Source organism: Pogoniulus pusillus, chromosome 13 (assembly GCF_015220805.1).
Source record: "Pogoniulus pusillus isolate bPogPus1 chromosome 13, bPogPus1.pri, whole genome shotgun sequence".
Lineage (NCBI taxonomy): Eukaryota > Metazoa > Chordata > Aves > Piciformes > Lybiidae > Pogoniulus > Pogoniulus pusillus.
In genome coordinates, this window is record NC_087276.1 from 9023162 (window position 1) to 9047626 (window position 24465).

General features: G+C 49.2%; 1 protein-coding gene across 3 annotated transcripts in view; it reads left to right on the top strand.

Moving 5' to 3' along the window:
• The window catches only part of FGF12 (fibroblast growth factor 12), a 288433-nt gene that overhangs the window by 154058 nt on the left and 109910 nt on the right, over positions 1-24465 (top strand). The window contains exon 1 of one of the 3 annotated variants that reach the window (XM_064152919.1): positions 1301-2303. The exons of 1 other annotated variant lie outside the window; for it this stretch is intronic. In XM_064152919.1, the coding sequence (XP_064008989.1) occupies positions 2105-2303 (199 nt within the window). In that variant the 5' untranslated portion in view covers positions 1301-2104. Of the gene's footprint in view, positions 1-1300; positions 2304-19249; positions 19392-24465 lie in introns of those variants that run through there. One more of the 3 variants, XM_064152921.1, reaches the window with a different exon arrangement.

The following is a 24465-nucleotide window of genomic DNA, read 5'->3' on the forward strand; positions in this document are numbered from 1 at the left end:
GCCCCTGCAGGACTGGGTTAGTCAGGCGGGCACCTGGTACTCACCAAAGTGTGGCAGGTCGGGTCCGCTCTTACCGTCTCTCCCTCTACCCTGACTACTGTGTATCTTGTTCAGCCTTTCCTGCACACACACTCTTTAAGCTCTCTGTTACTCGAACTTGAGATCTGGAGAGCACCATTCTTGTGGCAGCAACTGCAGCTACTTCACTGGATAACCGGAGGTTTATTTCTGCACCGTAAATTTTGCTGGGTGTGGTTTTGTGGCTTGAAATCCGACAGAGCTCGCCCAGTTCAGTAGCTGCTGATAAACTGGTGGCCTGCTTTGGGACTACTCGAAGGTCCCAAGCCGTGTAGTGCTCACATTGTAATAAGCTCACCCGCTCCCCTAGACCGGGCACTGACACGCCGCCCACCCCGGCAACGCAGCCCTTGGGGTACCGGGGTCTGTCGCTCTGGCCGTGCTTTGCGCACAGAAGCAGGGACAGCCATGGAGATGTCTGGCTGCTGTGGCCGGGGTGGCTGCACAAGTCGCAGGAGGCTCCCTGGAAGGCGACTCGCCGGGCGGGGCGGCAGCTCCGGGGAAACCCGGCCCCCGCGGGGGCGGTGAGCCGGTCCGGGGGTCTGCCCGGCCGGAGGGGCACAGCCACCGCTGAGCTGCAGTTGCCTCGCTCTGCCTGCGTGATTATTCTCATCCAAACCTCGATCACGTAGGATTGCGTAGAGGAGGACGAGCGGGAGCAGCTGCAATTTCCCCGGAGCCCAGCTCCTGACCGGCCGCTATAGGGCTGCGGGGCTTCCCGCAGCTTCGGCAGCTGCCCTGCGCGACGTGGGCGTCCGGGGGGGCTTCCCTGGCCCCTCCTTCACCTCGCCTCCCCCATCCTTGCCTCGGCCCCACCCGCTCCTGGCTCCTGGGCCAGGCCGGAGGATGCGGGCGGGCGGCGGGCGCGGCTCGGCTCCTCCTCGCCCCGCCGCCGGCGGGCGGTACCGCGGAGCGTCCTGAGCTCCGCACGGAGGAGCAGCAGCAGAGCAGCGGCAGCCGCACCCCCCGCCCTCCTCCTCCTCGCATCGCTCCTCCCGCCGCCGTCCCCGCCGCGGCAGCCGGGCCCGGGGCCGCCGCGGTGCTGAGAGCTCCGTGGCCTCCCGCCGGGCCGGACGATGTGGGTTGCTGCTGTCGGGGAGAGCCGCTGCCGGGGCAGAGGCGGCGAGCAGGGCTGGGGGAGTTACGCCAGCCATGGCGCTGTGAGCCCGAGGCGCCGAGCTGCGGCGATGTGAGCCCGCTCCCCCGGCCCGGGCGCCTCCTTTCCCCCCTTCCCCCTCCCCCCCCCCTTTTTTTTTCTTTCTTTAATTTAATTTTATCCTCTCTTTTCTATCTGTTTGCTGGCCCCGTGCTTTTTATTGTGGCTGCTTTTCCCTTCTCCTCCCGCCTTTTCTGCAAGCGGAGTGGGGAGGGGGGGGAAAGAGGAAGAGCAGGAGTGCGACCAGAAATGCAGCGGGGCTCGCCCTGAACCCGGCCGCGGGAGCGGAGCGGAGCCGCGTCCATGTGCGCACACTGCCGCGCCGCGCGTCGGAGCTACCGCGCTGGGGCCGGGGCTGGCAGTGGGCCGGGGGGGCTCTGACTCATCCCACAGCCCCTTGCCGGAGAGCGGCCGGCGGGAGGAAGCGCCTGCGCCCGGGCGGAGGGGAGAGCGGCACCGCGCCGCAGGGACCCGCGGATCCTCCGCGCACACCCTCCTCCCTTCTTTGGACACAGCTGCCGTTCGACGGACCTTTACAAGCGGGGCAGCAGCCTCCCGGATTTACAAGGCGCAGGGGAGCTGCCAGCCCGGCCCGGCGTGGGGTTTGGTCGACAGCAGCCCGCAGCGGGATTTTCGCTCCCCGGGGACAGACCCATGGGCGGTGGGGTCCGGCGGCCAGCCATGGTTGTTAACCCGGGCGTCCTGCTCCGCCTGGCCGGCTGAACCCTCCCTGGCGCCGGGACTCGGGGCTGCAGCGCGTTAAGCGGGGAGTCCCCGGCCCCGCGGGGCGCGGCGGCAGCTCGGCCCCAGCGCGCCCGGGAGGCGCCCCCCGGAGCGGCGCGGACTGGCGCGGGGGGCCCATGAGCGGCGATGGCAGCGGCTATCGCCAGCTCGTTGATCCGGCAGAAGCGGCAGGCGAGGGAGTCCAACAGCGACCGAGTGTCGGCCTCCAAGCGCCGCTCCAGCCCCAGCAAGGACGGGCGCTCCCTGTGCGAGAGGCACGTCCTGGGGGTCTTCAGCAAAGTGCGCTTCTGCAGCGGCAGGAAAAGGCCGGTGAGGAGGAGACCGGGTGAGTATGGCGGGCTGGAGCCCTGATAACTCGCTCTGTGTGATGGGGCGGCCCCTGGCCCGACGGCATGTCTGCTCCAGGGTGGGGCAGTCCGGCCCCAAGGCTTTCCTGTCCCTGACAGGTACCTCTTAAGGACGGACTTGCTTCGCGCTTAACTTTCTCGCCTCGGTCCGGGGCTTAGTGGGATGGGTGGGCACAAACCTGCAGCCGGCATCCCTCCACCTCTGCCCGAGGCGTGAGCAACCCGGGTCTTCCGACAGGAGCGACCCAACGTCTTCAGCGGTGCTGCCTTAACCCGTGATGGTGTTTTTCCACCTCCCTGTAGTTACTGTCTTCAGTTTCCTCTTATTTTCTGCATCGTGACAGGGAAATCGATAAACTGTGGATCAGTCAGAATTGTGGCCATTTGATAACTAGATCCATCAAGTGCTACTTCACAAACAGAGTTGCATAGGGGATTTCATTACCTTATAAAGCTTTCCAGATGGCAGTCACAGGACCACGGCACCTAGTTGGGAGCTTTCAGGGACCAAGAAATGCTTTTTGTGGTTGTCTTTTCTTTCTTCCCTCTTTATGTATGCACGTGCATGGTCTTGGTCCCTTGTGGAAAACTTCATCCTAGTGTTGCTCATGTGGCCACGATGAAATCCCACCAGCCACAGTTTCAGTTCTGAGCAGTGCTCTGTGTTCTCAGCTGTCCTTGGTAGGTGTGAGAAGCAAGTACCCAGCAAGGGTAGGTCCTCTGGGATTTCTCAGTGCAGTTAGTTGTTTACTTCTTCCTTTACTTTTTCACTGCTATAAATCACCACTAAGGTAAGAGTGAATTGGCTTGAGCAGCTGCCACGGCATGTACTTTTCTCAGCTGTCTCTTAGTATTGTGCTTAAAAAAGTGATACTGGTTTGCTCAGTGCTTCGGGATGTGCCACCGACCTGTGTAATCCTCCTGTGTTTTCCATATATACGTTTGTATTTTGCTTGTTGCTTCATCTCTTCGTGAAGCCCCTTCTGCACGTCTGAAGTCTGTCAGTCATGGCTCTTTACAGCAAGACGTCAGAGCTAGCTAAGGGCTCTTCTGCTGGTCTGCAGATTGAGGTACATGACCTGCACTCATCTGAGGAGCAAAATAGGGAAAATGCCTCTCTCCATAGAAGGCCACTTACTGTTGTCAACAAGAGGAGAGAATAATTACTCTGGATTGCTGTCAGCACCCCAATCCTTTTGAGGCAAGACTATATTTAGCTAGTAAAATGCTTTAACTTGCAGTTAATGGGTTAGGCCCTGAAAATCACACTCTTTGAACAGTCTGTTTTGGAGCAGATACCAAAAGGGGATGCAAAATATCTGAAATACATCATGACTGGAAATATTCAAAGGGAAAAAAGTTGCCTCCTTTATTTTTTTTTGACTCTCCAGTTACAATGAGTGGTAGCTGGGCCATCCTATATATTAATTACTCTGTGAGCTCAGACCAAAAGTGGCTGTTGCCAAGAAAGTGTGGTCATTGTCTTAGGAACCTCTCTTTATAGGATCAAGGGTGGAACCTGAGAATCTGACTGGTGAAATATTTTCCCATTCCTTGTTCTTCCCCATCTCCAACTGCTATGAAATGAGGTCCCTCAAGGACTAAGAGGGCTGAGAAGTCTAGGCTGTTACCTAGATGTCAGGATGCTTTGTCTCGTTAAAGTTTGACTTTCACAGCGGGGTGTGGTAAGGGAACTTTTTGTTTCTCTGGACACAGCGCTCTCAGGTGCACAGGTCCAAGTCTGCTTCCTTTGGACTTACTAAAATCCTGTGAAGAATCGATGGACTTTCATGCTGAGGAAAGTGTTTGATAACAGCCCAGAGTGATTTAAAGGAAGGCTTTTTTACTGACTCAGAGGAAGGGTCAGTGCTACTCAGTGCTGTAAAAGCAGAGCTGTTCAATTTTTGGAGCTGTCAGTCAAGCACTCATAACCAGTGCTGTATTCACTGTACACAAGTAAGGAAGTAGAGTCTTAAGTTGCTGTGAAAGAAATTGAGTGTTCTCTCCTAGGCTATGGACTCTGTCTGCTTCACTTCCCTATATTCTTCTTTGAAATAGAGATTTATTTCACTGGTGCATCCTATTCTTGGATGCAGGAGTGCAGCTTCAGAAGGTGGCATGGCACTGGGTTTGCTGTTACTTGGGTTGCTTATTCAGGGCGTGCATTGTGCCCAAATAACACGTGCATTGGAGAGTTGTTCTTCTGCACAGAAAATGGCATGCAAATGAATTGCAACTGCTTTAAAGAACTGTGCATACACTGGGTGGTAACCCACAACCCTGGTGATGATGTGTGCTTAGTGGTATGCCGTCTCAGTAGTTTGGAAGTGGATGAAGAGAAGGTGAGAAACAAAAGGGCTACAATCCCACCTGGAAATGGTATGGTGCTAGGAGAACGATCTTTAATTTTCTACACTTGGGGAGTAACTCTCAAAATACTTAACACTTACAGAATGGTTTTCATCTGTGGCACTCAGAAAGCTCTGCCACACGGAGAGAAGTCTTTCCATTTTACAGAAGGCGAGACCAAGGCACAGAGCAGTTACCTGACACAGAGACCTAATTCCTACTGCTTATTCCAGCATGGTGTGCTTTGGGCCCCTTGCTGCCAGTGAAGCTTACAATGCAGCAATGGTGCAAGCTGCACCCTCACAGAAATACAGCTCCAGTGGTGGTTCATGTTTCCTTTGCTCTTTCCTTTTGTAGAAGTAACCACCTGAGCTTATGTCAATGAAATGTTTTTAGTGTGTGCCTCAAAACAGTGCTGTAACTAAAATATTTTGGAAAGATAAGTGTAAGCAGAGTTACTTTGCACTGGTTGGTACGTTGTGCTCCACTTCACAGCCTGCGTGAAGCAAGGGTGCAACAGCCCTGCTCTTGCACGAGAAGGGAGAATTCCCATCCAGTTCAGGCTCACTCAGTGATGGGCATGAGTAGTTGCAGGTTTGGGTAAGCTATGGGGAATGAGATCCACTCGGGGACGTCTTGTATAATCAGAGTTGTCAGCTCCTAAGGAAAACAGGCTGCAGAAGCATCTCCTTTGTTGGTTGCAGTAAGCACCATGCTGTGAAGTGAGTGCTTGCTTTCTCTGCCTTTTCGGTGGGCAAAAGCAGCTCTCTCACGTACACCCCTCGTGTTCTCTCTTGCCTGTGTTTGACTGTGAGATGACTTACCAGTTTAAGGTAGGTCAAATGAGGATGCTAAGTGCTGTAGACTAAGCTGAAAATTTGAACACATGGGCTTAGTTCCATTAATGTGAATTTATACAGCTCATTGGCTTCAATTGTGTAGGTGCCAAGCAAAATTGGTGTGTTGAACAGCACCTGTGCAGTTCTATGTATAAGGAACAGCTAGAAAAGGATTAAACTACATATTTTGCTTTGACCACAGTAATTTGATAGAGGATTCAAAAGAAATTGCCCATATAGCATGGTGCAGGTTCACGAGAAAATAACAGATCCAAAAGTTGAGTACAGCAGACTAGACAAAGCAGCTCTCTTTACATGATTTCCCTGCCAATAGTTGAACCAGGTAGTTTGGTCTCCTTTGTGGCTGAATTAAAGCATCCAGGCATGTCTCTTCTTCACCTGTTTTGTAACAGGCTGGAAACCCTGGGCTGGCAGTTCCAGCTTGTTTATGAACGCTTTGGCCATTGCTTCACTGACCATCTATCATCACAGGCACAGCTCACCTGGAGAGCTGGGGTGGAGGTGGCCTTCCATCAAGCTGTGGCCACTGAACAGCAAAGCTGAGGAGATAGGGAGCTTTGCACAAAGGAAAACAGGATGGAGCATCAGGCACAGTATCTGGGGGCAGTGGAAATTGAGTGAAGCCCGCTGAAAAGGTGGTGTTACTGGGAGAAACCGTGTTTGAATTCAGGCAGCTTTGAGTCAGGTTGTGCCAGGCCCTGTGCAGCAGCATCCTTATCCTTTCAGGTGTTGCTTCTGTTAGATGGACTTCCAGCTCGGAATGAGAAGCTCAGACTCAAACAGTTTTTCTTTTTACTCTAGGATAAAGAAAAAAAAAATCAGTGGGTTTTTTCTTTACCTTTTTCCCCCCTGTGTGATATATATTTTGTGCTCCTCCAGGGAAAGGATGCTTTGCCTTAAGAAGCTCTAAATGCTTCTTCCAAAATCAAGGAAATGGCTTGCCTGTAGGAATAAAAAAAGCAGTAACTTAAAATCTATTTTTCCCTTGGCAGTATTTCTCATTTTGAGTAATAAATGGAGATTTGGAATTTAAACTGTACATATGTAGACATCTTTTCAGCAGTATAAGTAAAATGTAAGAGCAACTTCAGTTGAAGGACACAGAAGGACTTTGTTCATTCAGGGATTCATTTAAAATGTTTTGAGAAGTCTGTCATCTCTGCAAGCTGTTAAATTCCTCAAGTTAAATCCTGAAGGCCTTTCTGATTTCTTGCAGGGGAAAGATGATGATTGAAGCTCATGGTAAAAACCACTTTTGTACTTCCCTGTTAAATTTGTTGCTGTCCTTGCTTGCTTTTACGGAGCGGTTCAGATGTAATATCTGCCTAACCTGTGGAATTTGGCCCCTCTGTTGCTACAGCATCCTGATGCTGACTGCATTGAGTCAGTGCGTAGCTGCAGCCTGCAGTAGGATTCAGGCTGGATCTCAGCGCTTTTCCTGGGCATGTGTGTCTGGGCATATGCCCAGCCAAGGCAGCTCCATCTCGTTCTTCTGTCTGCTTCTCTGTAGAGTTTGGTGCTGTGCCCCATCTCTAAGCAGTAGCTGAAGGGAGTGGAAAGAGCTGGAAATCCTGGCATTGCCTGGTCATCAAGAGGTCTTAGCTGAGATGAGAGCACGTGTGCCAAGCAGCTGAGATAATGTCAAGGAGAAGAGGCATAGCCTTGTCAATGTGTGTCCTCCCTGTGTGGGGCAGTCTGTCATCAGAGAGATCTGCTGGCGTGCTGTAATCTCCTGCACCAGCCAGTGCTAATGAGTGCCAAAATAATCAGGAGGGGAGAGAAGTCTCCCTGCTGCTCATGACAGCTCGGCAGATGGGTTTCACTGCATTGAATTGATCCCCGGGGGTGGTAGCGCACACGTTTGTGACTTGCAGATGTGGTGACTGTCAGGGTATGTGTCTGTGCTCGGTTATGGGATAGAGAGTGTGGTGGTGGTGAGGGTCAGATAGCAACCCTGACCTAGCTGGCTGTAGAATCTGGCAAAGAATTGCATCCTCCTGTCTTACTCCAGAGCTTGGAAAACTCAGCTGCCCACCTGCTTCACAGGACATCTCTCTGGGTCAGCATGTCAATCAGTAAGCTGCTTGGTACTAGTTCTGGATGGGATGTGGTTGATGCCAAAACCCAAAAACCTGTGGAAGTCATGCAAGCTCCTAGAGGGATGGACATCTTCTCTTCTTATGGCCGCAGGGGTAGCTGTGCTTGTGGGAGCAGTGAAAATTGTTAGCTGTCAGACAAGGTTCACCATTAGAGCAGTACAAATGATTGATTCTTCCTTCACCAGCCAAATGGAAAAGTCAGGATGAAAGGAGGTTCATGAGTGATTCTTTTCCCTCCCCATAAAATAAAAGATCCATATAAATCAGTTTAGCATTGACTGGTATAACTCGGTGTGGGGTGTGTGTGGGAAGTATGAAAGGTGTGATTTCGTTTGCTGGATTTTTATATGTCTATTTTTCTTTAACTCTCAGCTATACTTCTAAATGAAATGTTACTTTGAAATAAAAACCCAAACGTTTGACTTCCAAAAGTCCCAAAATGAAGACAAGATTTTCTTTCTCTTGCTGAATTCAGCACGACTTTAGAATAAATTCAGTAGACCAAATACTGCATATTTTAACAGAGAAGGTATCAATTACCAAAAAAATGCAGCAGCTTGACTGGGGCAGTGTGGAGAGCAGAGCTGTCATGGGAGCTGAAGAGGCTGATTCTGTGACTGTAAGAATCTCACTGCTGTTGGAGGCAAACATGATTATGAGGCTCACTATGTTGAGCAACAAGTGCAGACTCACTTGGACTCACCCTCTTTTCTTTCCTTCCCATCCCCATATGGGCATACCATGAACTGCCAGATAGCCAGGTGGGCATTGATTCCATTCCCTTGGCATTCATTCCATTTGTTCTATCCCTCTGAACAGTCATGGGCACAGTATTTCTGGGGTTTTCCTACTCCTGCACAGCTGAAGCTGTGATTTCTTATTATTGAAATCAAAGCAAGGATTTTAACAAGCAAAACATGTAAGAGATTAACATCCTTTTCATATTCAGAAGCTCTGTGGCTTGGTAGAATGTGGCTGAGAGTCAGGGAAAGCAGCTCCAAAGAGCTAACCTTTCAGTACACACACAGTGCTGCATGGCTGGATGCGAGGAGGAAGTTGTTCAGTGTGAGAGTGGTGAGAGCCTGGAATGGGTTGCCCAGGGAGGTGTTTGAGGCCCCATGGCTGGAGGTGTTTAAGGCCAGTCTGGATGAGGCTGTGGGCAGCCTGCTCTAGGGTAGGGTGTCCCTGCCCATAGCAGGGGGTTTGGAACTAGATGATCCTTGTGGTCCCTTCCAACCCTGGCTGATTCTATAATTCTATATGTTCTGTGTGCTGTCACAACAGCATCCTCCTGACTGCCTTGTTGGTGTGCCTTGGAAGTCTCTTGTGAAGTGACCTGTACCAAAGTGATCTACTCAGTGCCCAAACTGCACACACTGCAGTCTATCAGGGATTGGTACCTTTGTGCTCTGTTTAGTAGCTAGTTTGTCTCTCTTCCCTAGCTAACTCAAAATCCTTCGTAAAGCAAACTACTGCATCTTGGTTCACCTTCACCATGTTCTGACCTGGAGCAGAGTCCTGAAATAATTCAGCCTTTCCAGCCTCTCTGTTCAAAGAGCCACAGACACAAGCCCCTCACCAAGTAAATGCCACTAAGAGGGATCCTTGGAATAAATGCTTTTTACAGAGTGCTTTGTGGGGAGCCTGTGTGGACAGGGAGTGTTTGCAGCGTGGTAGCAGGGCTGTAGGGCTACAGCTTGCTGGCAGTGCTGGCTCTGAGAATAGCAACTACGACACATTTTTAAAATGGTAAAGCAGAAGGCAGCTTTCTAGAGAGCTGTGGAACACGACTCTGGTATTCACTCTTCAGGCAGACCACTCTGGCTTTTCCAGCCCCCACACTGCAGCACAAATATATATGTTCGTGTTCCACGGGATGAGCTGGGGCTCCCTGAAATCCTCATGGAGGTTAAGCAACTGCTGGTAAAATTAGCACACCTGTCAGACACCTCTGCTGTCCTGTGCTCGTTCCAGGATGTCCTGGCTAAAGATGAGAGGGGCAAAGCCATGAGTTTGTAAGCAGGGTAGTGGCCTGAGCCCCGAGCTGCTCTTCTCCTCAGGGAGAACCAACCTGCTGGTTGGTTGCTGGTGTGATGGGGAAGGCTGGCTCTGGGCTGCTCTCTGCCCTTTCGCTATGGACTGGGCTGAGCTGCCAGATAGGAGTTAATTCTGGGAACAGCATCACCACAGAGTGTGGCTTCACAACTCTGTTCCTGCATCTGCTGCTCTGTGGCTTTGGGTTTGTCTCTTTCCTCTGTTAATCGTGAGGAGATGACTGCACCATTGTGGCTGGGGTCCTGCTAAGGTGATGCCTTATGGGATTATGCTGCTCCTGGCAGAGCTCTAAGTTTGCAGACGTGCAGACCCTGGCTTGGGTCAGGGCAAGTGGGGAGGTAGCAACAGGAGTTCCTGTCTCAGCAGCATGTGCATCTGTTGTGCCTGGAGTTGTGTGTGGGAGATACGTCTCCTTCAGAACCTGGTTTGCATCAGTGTCCCCTTCCCCTTCAGCATTTCTGAGCACAAGGAGGAACTCTATTTTGGGGGTTCTTGGCACTGTCACATTCCCAAAGAGAAACCCTCAGCTGGGGACCTTGTGGTACTTGTCTGTCCCGAAGGTGGGCAGCAGTGGAGAAAGGAGGGGAGCAGTGGTACTGTTGACTGCCTGTGCTCCTCATATTTCTTTGTGAGGCCTTTCAATGCGAGAGTTCTTGTTTGGAGTGATTTGCTTCAGTGTTAGATGTGAAATAGCTGTTTGCCTCCAATGGCAGGGGCTGGCTTTGAGAATGAAGATCCAGGGCTAGATACAGCTGCTGTGGTGATGGAGAGCATAGAGCTTTTCCCCATCCCACAGCAGCATCCATAGAGTGCACTGTGCAGACCTCTGTCCCTGTGGCACTCCTGTCTCGCCTTCCCTCCAGCAGCATGCTTTGTTAAGGGGATGTGTGGATCCAGTGGATAGCTACATGCTGTGAAGTGGCAAAACATCCACAGAGAGGCAATATAATTCTGTTACTTGTTCGCCTTTCCTACCTGTAAGCTGATTTGGGCTATGATAAAGATGAAAAACCCAAAATGATCCTTTCTTGAAACATTTAAGCATTGTCTATCGAAATGAAGGAAGCAAAAAGCCAGGTCTTGGGATTAATAGACCATGCTCACCTAATTCATACTTGTCTAAACCGCTGGAGTTAGAAGTCTCCTCCCCTTGCTGGTTGCACAGATAATTTCTTTGCTTAGCAGTTGCCACCTCTATTGCCTGGACTGCCAAATAAATGCTTTTCCTTCATTCCCCAAAGCAAAACAGTTTGCAAAAGGTCAAGCAGTATGGGACTCCTGCAAGTGAAACCAGTCTGCAAAAAAGCCAGTCCACCTCTCCCAGAAAATGGAAAAGCAGTAGAAATCAGCAACAGCAACAGAGTGGGTTTGGCTTCCAGGGACCTGCTCATGGTTGGGAAGCACACAGTGGTTGTTGAAGGTTGCTCCTCAGGGACTTGGAAGCCACTGGGCTGCCAGAGATGCAGGGATCACACACTAGGAGATGAGGAGCATGGACTGTCCACCCACTCCTGAGCTAGTCCTTTCCCTGGCACAGCTCTGGTAGCCAAGTCTAGGTCTGAGTTGCTGGCTGATCTGCAGCCATTCAGGAGTGAATCCTCTGGCGACCAACATCACTCTCACAGGGGAATTTTCTGTGCTGGTGGCTGAATGGACTGGAATAGCATGGGGTTTGACCATCAGATCTCTACTGGCTTTTTACAGCTTGGTTTTGTGTTCTTCAGTATGGGGTCTGCCTGCTGGCTAATACATAACACCATTATTTAAGCATTCATAAACATTCCTTTTGGCTTTTATTTCATTTTCTTCCATTCCACTCCTACCTTCTCCACTTCTTCAAGCATTTCCTCCATTTTTCTTTCTGTTCCTCAAAAAACCCACAGGTCTACTTGCCATTAAATCCATTTTAGGTTTTAGAGCTAGAGCCTGGTAGTAGCTCTTGCACGGTTAGAAGCTATCAGAAGTTTAACAGTTCCTGAGCCCTCAGGCAGTGACCATGTCCTGGGCAGCTGGGGGAGCTGCAGCTGTGTTCCAAGACCTGTTGGAGAGGCAGATTTTGTGGTTTTACTCCATCAGCATCATCCTAAGCTGGCTGTAAACCGTCTCTCTTGAGATGGCATCAGAGTGGCTGCTGAACCTACCTGGCTTGCTGGAGTCCTCATGGCTGCCCAATATGGGTAATGAGGTGTTTGTAGTGAGACACAAACCATGAAACACCTTAGAATCATAGAATCAACCAGGTTGGAAGAGACCTCCAAGATCATCCAGTCCAACCTATCCCCCAGCCCTATCCAGTCAACCAGACTATGGCACTAAGTGCCTCATCCAGTCTTTTCTTGAAGACCTTCAGGGACGGTGCCTCCACCACCTCCCTGAGCAGCCCATTCCAATGGGAAATCACTCTCTCTGGGAACAACTTCCTCCTAACATCCAGCCTTCCCTCTTTAAAACAGAGCTTTACATGGATGAGGTAGGTGATGGCTTTCTCAAACCACAGGTGTTTTCCTTAGGTCAAAGGAGACCTCAGGTGGAAAATTGGTGAAGAAAATGTATCTTAATGAAGCAAAAGGGAGAAAAACAAAGGAAGAGCTTTGAGTCAGGTGGTGGGGTTTGGCCATTTTCAGAAGCCTTTGGCTTTTGAAGTGTGGTTTTGTTTCAAGCCATGGTGGCACAAGCAGCAGGCTTTCTTTATGTGTTTGCTAACATGTGAGATTTGTCACAGTGTGATAATGTCATCATTCTGCATCAGAAAATGTTTGCAGACTGCTACAGCAGTGCTTAAGCTGCATTGGTGCAGAGGGCAAAAAAGGCCTTAGGCTACAACCTGACTGAATCAAGTTTTACTTCTTCTCTTCACAAGCTCCTTACCTGTGAACTGCAGAAGTCCAGCACCTCTCATCCCTTTGGAAAATGCTGTGGGAGTACAGGAGAAGTACTGTAGCAAAGGGGGACGTTTCTGTCTTGTGTTATTGAGCATTGACAGAGTGACACTGGGACTCAATTTTTATCCTGATTTGTCATCCATTTGCTATCCAGGGATCTTTCCTGAGCTGGTGTTGGTAGGACCAGTTATGCTCTCCCAAACCAATAGCTTCTTAAGTGATCAGTTTCTGCTCAGTTCTTGTTGATAGCACGTTCTGTCCATCTTCTCCTTCAATGAATTTACTTTTCCAGGCCTGCAGAGTGGGACAAGAGATTGATGTAGTTGTTTCTGTGGTACGTCTTGTTGGTGTGAGGGATGTCTCAGTATTTCAGGCCTGTTGGATTGATGGGAGAAACAGAGTGATGCAGCATCTGAGAACGGCACAAATCACAACGCCGTGGCAGGCGTGAGCAGCAGGGATGGTGTTTGCTCTGCTTGCATGAGGACTGGTAGTGATCTGGTTGCTTGTGTGGAGCACCTCAAGGTGAGCTGTGGACTCTGTGTGTGGACCTCTTCAAAAGCCTTGAGTACAAAAGTGTAATAATGCCACCAAATTGTAGTCTCCCAGCAGCAAGGCTGAAGGGACCCCCAAGGTCGACTTGTCCAACCACAGCACTGACACCAGATGTGCACACCCCAGACCTGTGTTTTAGTCTATTTTGTGCATCCTCCCACGGACCAAATTCTAGGGAGAAAAAAAAAATTCCCAATATCCAGACCAAACCCTTGCACAAAAGCTGGAGTTTTGTGTAATTGACATTGGAGTCAGCAAACCAAACCAAAACACAGATTTTCTGACTGTACAAGGGGCGAAGTGCTGTCACAAGACTGCCCATCAAAAAACTCCTTAGGGTGCATCTGAGTGGTGTGTGACCCCGTAGGAAACCCTCCCCCTCTCCATCCACCCTCATTTGGAATGTGAGAGGTGCTGCAACCACCGGGAGAGAGCAGAGCTATATTTTTCTGTTTCTCCCTTCTGCCAGCAAAAGGCAGCAAAGCTCAGCAAGTGGCATCACCAGGCAGCATCCTCAGAGCCTGCTTTTTCCACCTCACTTGTGCACAGCCTCGTTTGCTGGGTTGAGTTTTGGGCTCCATCATCCCTCAACCCAAAAGCTGTGCAGGGCAGGAGTGCACATGTGCTACATCTTTGTGCAGCTCTTGACCTCTCGTTGCTGGCATGGGGAAGGTCTGGATTTTACTTCTGATGTTTCCCCTTTATGGGCACCCTCTTGAGAGCTGGCACAGCCCATGGGTCCCACGAGAAGCTTCTGTGAGGGGGCACACTTTGGTGGTTGATGGGGGAGTCCTGTTTGCACTCAGATGAAATGTGCTCTGATTGGAGGCTGAGACATCATATTTATGCTATCTTGTGTTTTGCTCTGGGTGAATATGCTGTAATTTTGGCTAATTACACAATATGTCAGGAATAATTGCAGGGTGTTCCTCAAAATAAATACTATATCTTGTGTGCTCTGCTATCCATACTTATGAGCCTGCCTTCACCTTTGGTAGCCAAAGCAGTGAGCGTGCTCAACAATGACAGTCTGGGAGCCATAGCCACAATTTCTTTCCCATTAAACATCCCATTTTTCAAATTCCCTCGCTTGAGAAGGTTCACCTCTCCAATTCTGGAACAGCCCTTACATCTCTCCTTTATGATTTCCCTTCCTGTCAGCCTTTGGTTTTCTCCTCATCAGAGCCCAAGTCAATTCAGACTGCTCTTTAAAGGAGAATGTTTTGAACTTTTGCCTGCTGGTAAAACACTCTGGATCAACAGAGAAACACAAACTGTGTCCTGGGGGAGGCAAAGACAAACCCAGGAGTAGATCTGTGTGCAGAATTGATTTTTGTAGTTCTCTGGTCAAATAAAAGAATTTTCTGGGGAGTATCACAGGATGATAGGGGATGGAAGGGACCTTTGAGATCTTCTAGTCCAACCACCCAGATCCACTGCAATGTTTCCTTCTACTTTGGCTTTCATCTCCAGCTCTCTTAACTATTTTTTTTCATTTAATTTCCAAACAAAACATTTCCTGAAAAGAAAATTTGCTCTCTTTTCAGAGAGCCTTTCCCCCCACCCTGTTATAATGAAGCTGAGTTTGTATATAGCCTCTGCTGCTCTTATTTTGACTTTTTCAGCAAAATATTCATCCAGGCAGTTTCACCCAGAGGTCATCAGCAATCCTGTGCCAAATTAAGTGGTGGCAGTTAGGCCATCAGTCTTTTTCCACTTGTCATCCCAATGTCTTCAACTGCAGTGGTCTTTGGGGAGCTCTTTTGGCCCTGCAGTGCTGGAGGTGGCTGTCTTGTCCTTAGCTTGCATGCAGAGTGAGCACCTCGTTTGGCATTTCCATTAGTTTGGCATTTGTCTTGTAGAAAAACTCATCCAAGACTTTGGATCTCTTTGTCCTTGAGCCTTAGGTGGATGTCACATGGCTTCTGGAGCTTGGAGAGCCACTGAGCTGCAGGGTGACCTCCCTATGTCTGACATCCATAAGCTCCTAAGAGAAGAGTGGCCTGGGAGAGACATGTAGCAGTGGTCCCCTGTTGCAGCGCCCATTTTCAATGCTTGATGGGACTCCTGTCTCTCAGACTGCTTCCCTGAGTATGGGAGGGTCCACATAAACTCCAGTGCTGTGCAATCACATTCTTTCCACCTGCTCTACAAGTGAGAAATGAGACTTCCCTGAAGGGCCTCATCTTTATAAGAGCAGAGCAGGCGTAGTGCAGGGCTTTGCATATGTCTGCTCCTTGGTAGGGGGTGCAGGCAGGCAGCTGTGCTCAGTGCTGGAGGGCTAATTACTATTCCTCCTTGCAGGCATCAGCATAGGAAAGGAAATCACTTCTCTGAATGCTCTTTTTGCCTACAAGGTGCCATTCTGCTCTAGTGACTCACTGACAGTGACAGGAGACGATTGCTTTGATGGGTGCTGTCATCAGCTTGAGCCCATCATCCCTCCGAGTTAGGGAAATGTCATTTTCAAAAGCTTGTCCTTCAAATGCAGAGGCTGTCCCTGTTAGCACAGCCTGTTATTTCATGTCATGCATCCTGGAAACATCAGTTGTCTCTCTCTAGTTATTAGCCCTGAGTGGAGGTTCACACTGGAGATGTGTAAATACAGGAGTGTGCTGTGCAGTTCTATTGTCTCAGAGTAATTTTCTTCTCAAAATAAATTCCCTGTAATTGGAGGGTGACACCCCATAATCATACTGTACCAGAGCTGGGCATGGCCTCCATTCTGCATCACTGGGAAGGGAGCTGGGATCAACTGTCTGGTGCCCTCAGAGTCACAGAGCTCAGCAGTAGATCTTAGCAGCAGTCAGCCAGCCTGTTTACATCTCCCCATCATACTCCCAGGATGGTGATGTGCCTGTGTGTTAAGCTGAATCTAGACTGAAGGAGCTAGTGGCAGCCTTGCAAGGTGTGGCTTGCATGCTTGTCTTTGCTACAAAGCCTGGCCTGATGCTTGGGCGCTGTGCTGTGGACTCTGTGCAGGCAGCCTCAGGAGGCATCCAGCTGCAAATTCCCGCTGACCTAGCTTACCTCTCTCCTCTCTGCAGTTCATTTGCCTTCTCCTTGCCTGTGACCAGGAATGCTACAGCCTGCAGTGCCCAGGCCACCTGCTTGTAGGCTTCTTTGAGGCAATGTCCTTCTGCTCCAAACAGTTTTGCTGAGTTTAGCCATAGCAGCAACCAAACCCAATTAATACTTAGAGGGTGGGGGTCAGGAGGATGAGGCCAGTCCTTTTTTGGCAGTGCCCAGCGACAGAACTAGAGGTAAGGGGCACAAGCTTGAACATAGGAAATTCTGTCTAAACATGAGAGTAACTTCTTTATGTTGATGTTAGTGGATCACTGCCACAGGCTACCCAGAGAGGTGGTGGAGTCTCCATCTTGGGAGTCATTCAGAACCCTCCTGGATGTGTTCTGGGACTGCTCTGGGTGGCCCTGCTCTGGCAGGGGGGTTGGATTGGATGATCTTTTGCAGTCCCTTCCAACCCCCACTGTTGTGTGATTCCGTGAGAAATGCCCTCCTTGCCTCAACCAGTGTGCTTCTCTGCATCCAAGGACTCCTGTAGGAGCTGAAAATTCTCAGCACTTTGCTGCAGGGTTTCCTGCCTCTGTACCTGAGTGGCACCATTGGAGTGTCCTCCAGGATCCTCGTGTGGCACAGGAGGCTTCTAGCTGCTTCATGTGTTACTCACTGCAGGTGCAGTCACAGCATCTGCTAAATGCTCATTCTCTGCCATTGCCACAGCTTGGAAGGGTTGGGCAAGGTGTTTGGCTGGGAGAAATGCATGCCTGTTATTCAAGGGCAGCAGCTCCTGGCATAGCTGCAAGTGCTGCTATTCCTCTGCTTCCCAGTTTGGGTGGATTCAGTGAATCATTGTAGTGAGTTGAGCTATCAGACTTATGCCGACAGGGGTGCATTTAATTGGAGACAGCCACTTACTTCAGCTTAACTCGAAACACCAGGGAGAACATAGCAACTCCTGGCTGGGAAAACAACCCTACCAGTTCTCACCCTCAGCTTTTCATCTTCTCTTTCTCCCTGAGCTCTGTGCTGATGCCTGTCACCATAGTAATCTGCGTGGAGCTCACTGATGCATTTTTGTGCCGAGCTAATAGAAGCCTTCATTAATACAGGACTTCTGAAGGAGGGATTTTGGTGCCCTTCTCTGCTTGCATATGTTTGCAGTATTTGCCTGATCGACTATTCTGGAACCCATCCTTTTCAGGGGAGGGGAACTGCAGTGTCTGTGGTGGCACTTTAAAGATGGAGTTAATCTAAGTAAATTAGGAGCAGTTTATGCTCTGACTTGCGTGCTGGTTTTGGTGCGTTAAGGATTTGAGTGCTGGTTGGGTGAGTCATAAATCAACCTCCCATTATGACAGCTGCAGCCTGAACAGGAGGAAATAAGAATAATGGAATGTGTAAATTCCAAGAGAAAATGTTTAATTGCAATAAACAAATGTTTAAAGAGCATTTAGGTGAAATATGCTCCAGAGATGTGTTACAGGCCCTGGGTTTGCAGTCACATCCTCAGCAAAACCGTTGCACAGGCACAGAAGGGAATCAGCAGAAGGGTGGATCAGATCAGGGCTGGAGGTGCTTTCTCCCTTTGCCAGACCAATGTCCTTAGCAGGCACCAGAGGGACTGTTTTGGGAGCCTGCTGCTGGTGCCTCTGACAACCTTGCTGCGCTAAGAGCAGGCAGAAGCATTGAGTCAGAGTGTGTCCTGCTGCAGGAGAGCAAACAAATGGGCAAGCCTCCTGTCGAGACCACACAGTAGGTACTTTCCTCCCACCTTGTTTCAGGTTGCTGAATGTGAAATGGCTGCTTGCTGCCTGAGCTGGCGTAGCCCTCTGCTGTATGGCAGCTTGTTTTGTGGAGGGCAGTCACCCTTCAGAGTCTGTGCCACACATGACCTATACAGAGTACCACTGTCACCTAGCACAGTAACTTCTGGAGTGGATTTAAAAGCAGTTCTGCACCAGCAACCTCAAGTGGAGGGCAGCCTCCTAAGCTGAGCAGCACTTTTGAGTTGCAAGAACCCTTGGAACCAGTGGCTCAAATCTCTGGAAGGTCACTAAGTCCTTCATCTTTCCAAGAGCTCATTGAGAAGCAGCCCCTCTGAGATCATTACCGTCAGTTCAGAGAGTTCAGATTAAGGTGACTCGTGTGACCAGAGTCTTGCTGAGTCCCTTTAGAGTTCCCAGCCCAAAGCAAAGCAGGGTCTGGCTTGCTGCAGCCTCGGGTACTGCTGTAAAAAGAGGTGTCCTGTGAACTGCAAGAAATGAGGCCATGGCAGGCTGCCTTGCACAATGGAGTCTCAGCTGGAAATCAGTGTTGTGCCCTATTCCTTGGGCATCCAGGGCTCAAGTCTGGATCAAAATGAGTTACCTACAGTGCTTGGTACAGTTTAGGGTTCCTCAGCCAGGGCTTTATGCCTCTGCAGCATGTTTGTGCTGCTGCTTTTGTTGATGGGAATAGGCAAGAATTGGTGTCCTCAATGAGGGCTTTGCTAAATGCATTGTTGGTGCATGGCCTCAAAGCTCCTTTCTGCCTTGAGGGCAGTTACTCTGCTTGTGTATCCTTCATTTTCCACTTAATGGAGTAAGTTCCATGTTCGGCTAAAACAGCAGAACTAAAAGAAAAGACCATTAGAGAGCCCATGATATTTCTGATCAGAGGCATTTCTAGGGTGTCCCTGCCAGAGCTTTGGGTGCTTTTTCCTATTGCAAGTACCTTCAGTGCCTGTGATCTGAGGGTGAGGGACGCGACTCTGCAGAGCAGCTGGTTTGGATGTGATCCCCTGGCCTCTGTGAGCATGTTCCTGGAGATGAAACACAGTATGTGAGAGCACCCTGCAACTGATGAGTGCCCTTGGCACGCCCCAGGAGAGTGAAGATCATTGCACAGCTATACAATAACGCAAGGAGCACAGCAGCTGATGGTGAACCGAGGTGATTTTAAGCCTTAGCAACAGGACAGCTGAAATGAATAATGGCATCATCGCATTACCATTTCAGTAGAGATTAGCAATCAGGTCGTTAGTTGGCCTCAGCTGTGTCAAAGGGCTTAGTTAAAGCAGGCCAGGCAGAGGTGGCAGGTTCAGTCTGTGAAAAGGAGAGCAGGCAGGATGTCCTTTGGAGGATTTGTAGGGAGTTATGGAATTGCAGAATGTTGGGAATTGGAATGAGCTTCAAAAGATCATGGAGCTCAACCCCCTTGCCAGATCAGCATCACCTAGAGAGCATCACACAGGAATGATTCAGGTGAGTTTTGAACATCTCCAGAGAAGCAGACTGCCCAACCTCTCTGGGCAGACTGCCCCAGGGCTCTGTCAGCCTTACCGTGAAAGCGTTTTTCCTTCTGTTCATGTGGAACCTTCTATGCCTGTTGCTTCCTGCATGTGATCTGGAAGCACTGCATTTGAAGGATTTGGGCTCCTTGCATCTGCATAAGGAGAGGGTCTGCTGAGCTTTCTCCAGCACTCAGCCATAAATAGCTGAGTATGGGCAACCAGAACTGTGTGTTTAAAATAATAATCCTGAAGTCTAGCAGGGCTGCTTACAAAATTGGGGTGTTAATATCCTTTTAGTACTTGAAGGGGGCCTGTAAGAAGAATGGGTAGAGACTTGTTACAATGCCTATAGTGACAGGATGAGGAGCAGTGGCTTCAAACTAGACAGGAGTAGATTTAGACTGGATGTTAGGAACATGTTCTGCACCATGGTTTTGGTGGAACACTGGAACAGGTTGCCCAGGAAGGTAGCTGAGGCTCTGTCACTGGAGATATTCCAGGTGAGGCTTGGCAGGGCTCTGGGCAGCCTGATCTAGTTGAGGATGTCCCTGCTGATTGCAAAGGGAGTTGGACTGGATGACCTTTGGAGGTCCCTTCCAACTCAGACCATTCTATGATCCCTTTGCATGTTGCATGGGAATCTTAACAGCATGAGCTCTGTCTTGAGAGTGCAGACTGCATGGAGTCTCTTGTGTTTAGTTGGTATTTTGGGATCAAGGCTGCCATAACTTTCTTAAGTCCATTCTGAAGTACTTAGCTTCCTCCTAAACACAAAGTCAAGTTGCTGAAGTCTTGTCTGTATGAGTTCAGTTCCACATCTCCAGGGAAAGCAGCTGCTACAGCAGAAAAGATGAGTTTATAGAGGAGCTTGAGTGGGAGGAATGGGTTTATCCCAAGTGTGTTATGTGGCATTGCTCCTTTGAAAGCAAGGGGATCTGAGTTCCCCCTTGCTACACCAGGATGAGGTTGGAGAGTAGGGTTTGGGTTTGATTCCTGATAAATTTTCCAAATTACAGAAGAAAATTGCTCATGGCAAGGTTTGTGCTTATCTGCACTGCGTTAGTTTTTGTTCTCTTCTTAATGTTTGGGGTGTTTTTTTTCCTTTCTCTTGCTGATTTTCCAGTCTGTTACTGAATGATCCAAACTGGAGCAGTGTGAGGGAACTTGGGAGGGGGGTGGTTTAATTACACACACACACACAGAGTGCTCCATTAGGCACTGGGAATATTTGCCTGTTGGGAAGAGTTGTTCTTTGTCTTTTTTTTGGTTGCAGAACTTTGAAAGATTCTCAGTCTATTTCAGTGTCTTTCTGCCATCTGTTCTGACTTATCAGGGCATCCCACCATCCTTAAATGACAAGGAAACCTACTGGGTTTCAGAGTTTTCTACAAACTGAGCTTTTCAGCAAGATTGCAGCAGCATGGGGGATGCTGGAAGTCTCTGATAAGACAGCTCTGTAGATGGCAAGATGTGATGCTGAAATACATTGAGCAGGGAGTCTTCTAAAACTGACGTGCAGAGTCGTGCCTCTGGGCTAGCAGGAGAACTCCTGTGCTGCGATTATGCACTTAACTCTTAAGGCAGTACCTCTGGCGTGGGCTTTGGGGAGAAAGATGAGTAAATATCTTGCTGCTTCTTAGAAGCTGCCTTCACCTAATGTGTTTTGTCTGTGGGCCTCCCAGGCACAGCTTGCCATATGAATGACAAATCCCAGTATCCCTCTTTGTGCTCAGACATGACACAGGACATTCCATGGTGGGAAGCTGCTGCTTTGTTGGCTGTTGCCGGTGTAGCTGTTTGTTTGAGCTGATCCCTTTGCAGTCAGTGGAGTGATGTGTGTGGTTGCAGGGCCCTCTGGACCTGGCCTGGCTTGCCTGTTGATTTTTGGGCTGGAAAGGGAGCCCGGTTCAGATGCAGAGACAGCTGTGCTAGGTGAGACAAATCATCCATTGCCCAGGCAACTCCCTGACCCTCCTGGGCTTTGCTGTGGTTTAGAGGAGAGGACTCCATGCTGGCTGCACATGTCTGTACACTGCTTTTGTATTTGGTTCAGTGAGTACCCAAAGGTGTAGCTGCTCACCAGTGCTTCTCTCCTTTAGAAAGAGGTCCAAGAAAACTTAGAAACCAGGGAAGGAGTGACCTGTGTCTCCAAGGTGCTTTCTGACTCTTTGGCATCTGGAAAAGGCATTCATCTGCTACTGCTGCAGGACTTCCTAAGGGAATCTGAGGAGCAGGGATGCTCCTAGAGAAGAGGCTCTGCGCAGTGAGAAGAGACAGGAATGCTGGTGCTTTCAGGTTGTGTTAGGGCCAGGAATGTGTCTATGGCTGGGAGCTCTCTACGTGGGATTTTATTTGGGGTGTGAGCCTCAAACATCAGCAAAACCAAAATAGATCATAGTAAAAAGCACACACGAGGTAACATTTCTTTTCCGACCTGTGCCTAAGCAGGCACTGACTCAGAAAAGCCTGAGATTGAGGAGGGCATTCTTAAAGCTTGAGCAGGACCTGATCTTGTGTCTAAGTCACACCAGTAACAAAGAAGGATCCTCAGTCTTCATCCTACAGTGACACATAGAGTTCTCATGTTTGCATCTAAAGCAAAGGCACAGGGGGACCTCAGAGGGTTTTGGGTGATACTCTGAACTCTAAAAGTTATGTGATGCCTAATGATGAGCAGCTTTGCTCTATATTTTAGTTGGTAGGCTATTTAGTAAATGTGGGGAATGTTTTCATGTTGTCTCAGAATGACTGAAGTATAGTTTGGGACCCCAAAGGAGGAAGGGGCTTTCTATCCTGTAGCTAAATCATCTTCTCAAGGAAAGGGAAAAAGTCAGTGTTTTGTATCTCCACATCTATGATCCTTGAGGGGATTTAAGCTAAGCTCTCCTGCCTTCCCTAGCACATGGGCAGCCTCGGGCTGCAGGAGCACCTTCTAAATGTCTCCTGCTGGCAGCTCTTCCATTTTATGCAGAGTATTTAAATGTTAAAATTGAAGCAGAAAGTGAAGTTGAGGCTAAGACTCATTCAGCTACTCAGACATAGGTCTCTCGTATCAGCGGCTGCCAGTTAGTGCCTTTACTGTTGTGTTAGTTAAAAGGGAGGAAGGGAACAGGCTTAAGGGGAGTGCAGTCGTGTGTGCCTGAGAACACTTTCCTCTAGCTTTGGTGTGCTGGTTAGAAAAGCAAGTTAAACCAAGCTTCTGCCTTCAACTGGCTAAGATATTTTGATAAGAAGCAAGCAAAATTCTTACTTTCATCTGAGTCTCAACTTGACATAAATTAGCCTGACCAGTGTTAGGTCTTGGTATGAATGTCCTTATTTCCTGTCCCAGAGCTGGGGGAAAGCCTTCCTGCAGAATACAACACTCCTGTTGCTTCCAAATTGCTGAAACCAGCTGATTGCATAGAAACCAGCTGATGCTGATTTAGTCAATGGCTTTTGTAGCTAGGAGGTAGTACCTGGCTCCACCCTGGCTGGTGGAGAAATTGCTGAAGCTGAAATGCTTTGCACCTGCAGCCGTTCTGCATCCAAAGTCCCTGCTCACTGTGAGGGGGTTTCCTGCACAGAGGCACAGGCTGAGAGTGTGTCCTGGAATGGAAGTTGCACAGTGCCAAGCTGCTGGAGACAGGAGCTCCTGATGGAAACACTTAGCTCACAACGTGACTGGAGTTATGTAATGACTATGGCTTATTAAACATCCTCACTGGAGGCATGAAAGATGGGAGGCTGATGAGCTCTTGGTATGCTACATTGGATTTTTTCCTGTCTATTGAGCCAGCAGTAACTAGGTCTTATTTATTTACTTTGGGTGGGTAGTCACATAAAACTACAGACTCCTGTCACACAAGGGAGCTTTCTGCCATACAGCTTGTGTGTCTGTTTGCATCCAGCCAGCTAGTTTGCTTTTCTGAAGCAGTGCCCATGACAGACTGAAAGACTTGTATGATTAAAATTGGGATTTAGTTTTGGCCACTTAGTTTGTGTTTGGTCAGCTGGACAGCAAGGGAAACAAGTGGTGATGAGGCAGGTGTCTGTGTGCTTCTGCTCGCATTGCCTCTGCTTGCTTTTTTGTGTCTTTTCATTCTCATAAAATGTTGTAGATGCAATAGGGAAACCCCTAGTCCATGGTTAGATCGTGATGTACAGTGGCTGGGAAAGAGCCCTGCTAGAGGCAAAAAGTGATTCTCATCTACCAGAGCATGTGGCGTGTGTTGGGAGGGAGGAAGATCACAGAGTTAGCCAGGTTGGAAAAGACCTTAGAGATAGAGTCAAACCTATCACCTTACATGTTCTAATTAACTAGACCATGGCACCAAGTACCTCATCCAGCCTCCTTTTAAACACCTCCAGGAATGGTGACTCCACCATATCCCCAGGCAGCCTGTTCCAGTGCCAGTCTTGCTGTGAAGAACTTCTTCCTAACACCCGGCCTAAACCTGGTGCAGGTCAAGAGGCAGGATTTTAAAGGAGAGACATTTGAAGGTGCTCATAAATGCTTCAGAGGTCATTCTTGGAGATGTCTTACATCTTTTTCTTTCAAGATTTACTCTCCAAGTCCCACCCAGTTGGACTTGTGCAGCCTGACTGAGTATTCACCGTGGTTTTACACTGCTACAGTACCAGTGATTTTAATAGAATCACAGAATGGTTTAGGTTAGAAGGGATCTCAAAACTCATCCAGTTCCAATTTCCCACCATAGGCAGGGACACCTCCCACTAGAACAGGTTGCTTAAGACCTCATCCAACCTGACCTTGAACACCTCCAGGGAGGGAGCAGCCACAACCTCCCTGGGCAACCTGTTCTGGTGTCTCGCCACCCTCACTGTGAAGTACTTCTTCCTAATATCTAGTTTAAATCTCCATTGGCATGAAGCTGGAACTGCACAGCCATGAATCAAGCACAGTGAAAGCAAAGTAGTTGGCTTTTTACAGGCAGAATAGGAAACAATGAGCAAATTCTTTGCAACAGTGCTAGCAAATGTTTTTCTGAATGGAATGGCACGTTCAGAACACATGAGCAGTCTGAAGACTTGCACTGGGTAGG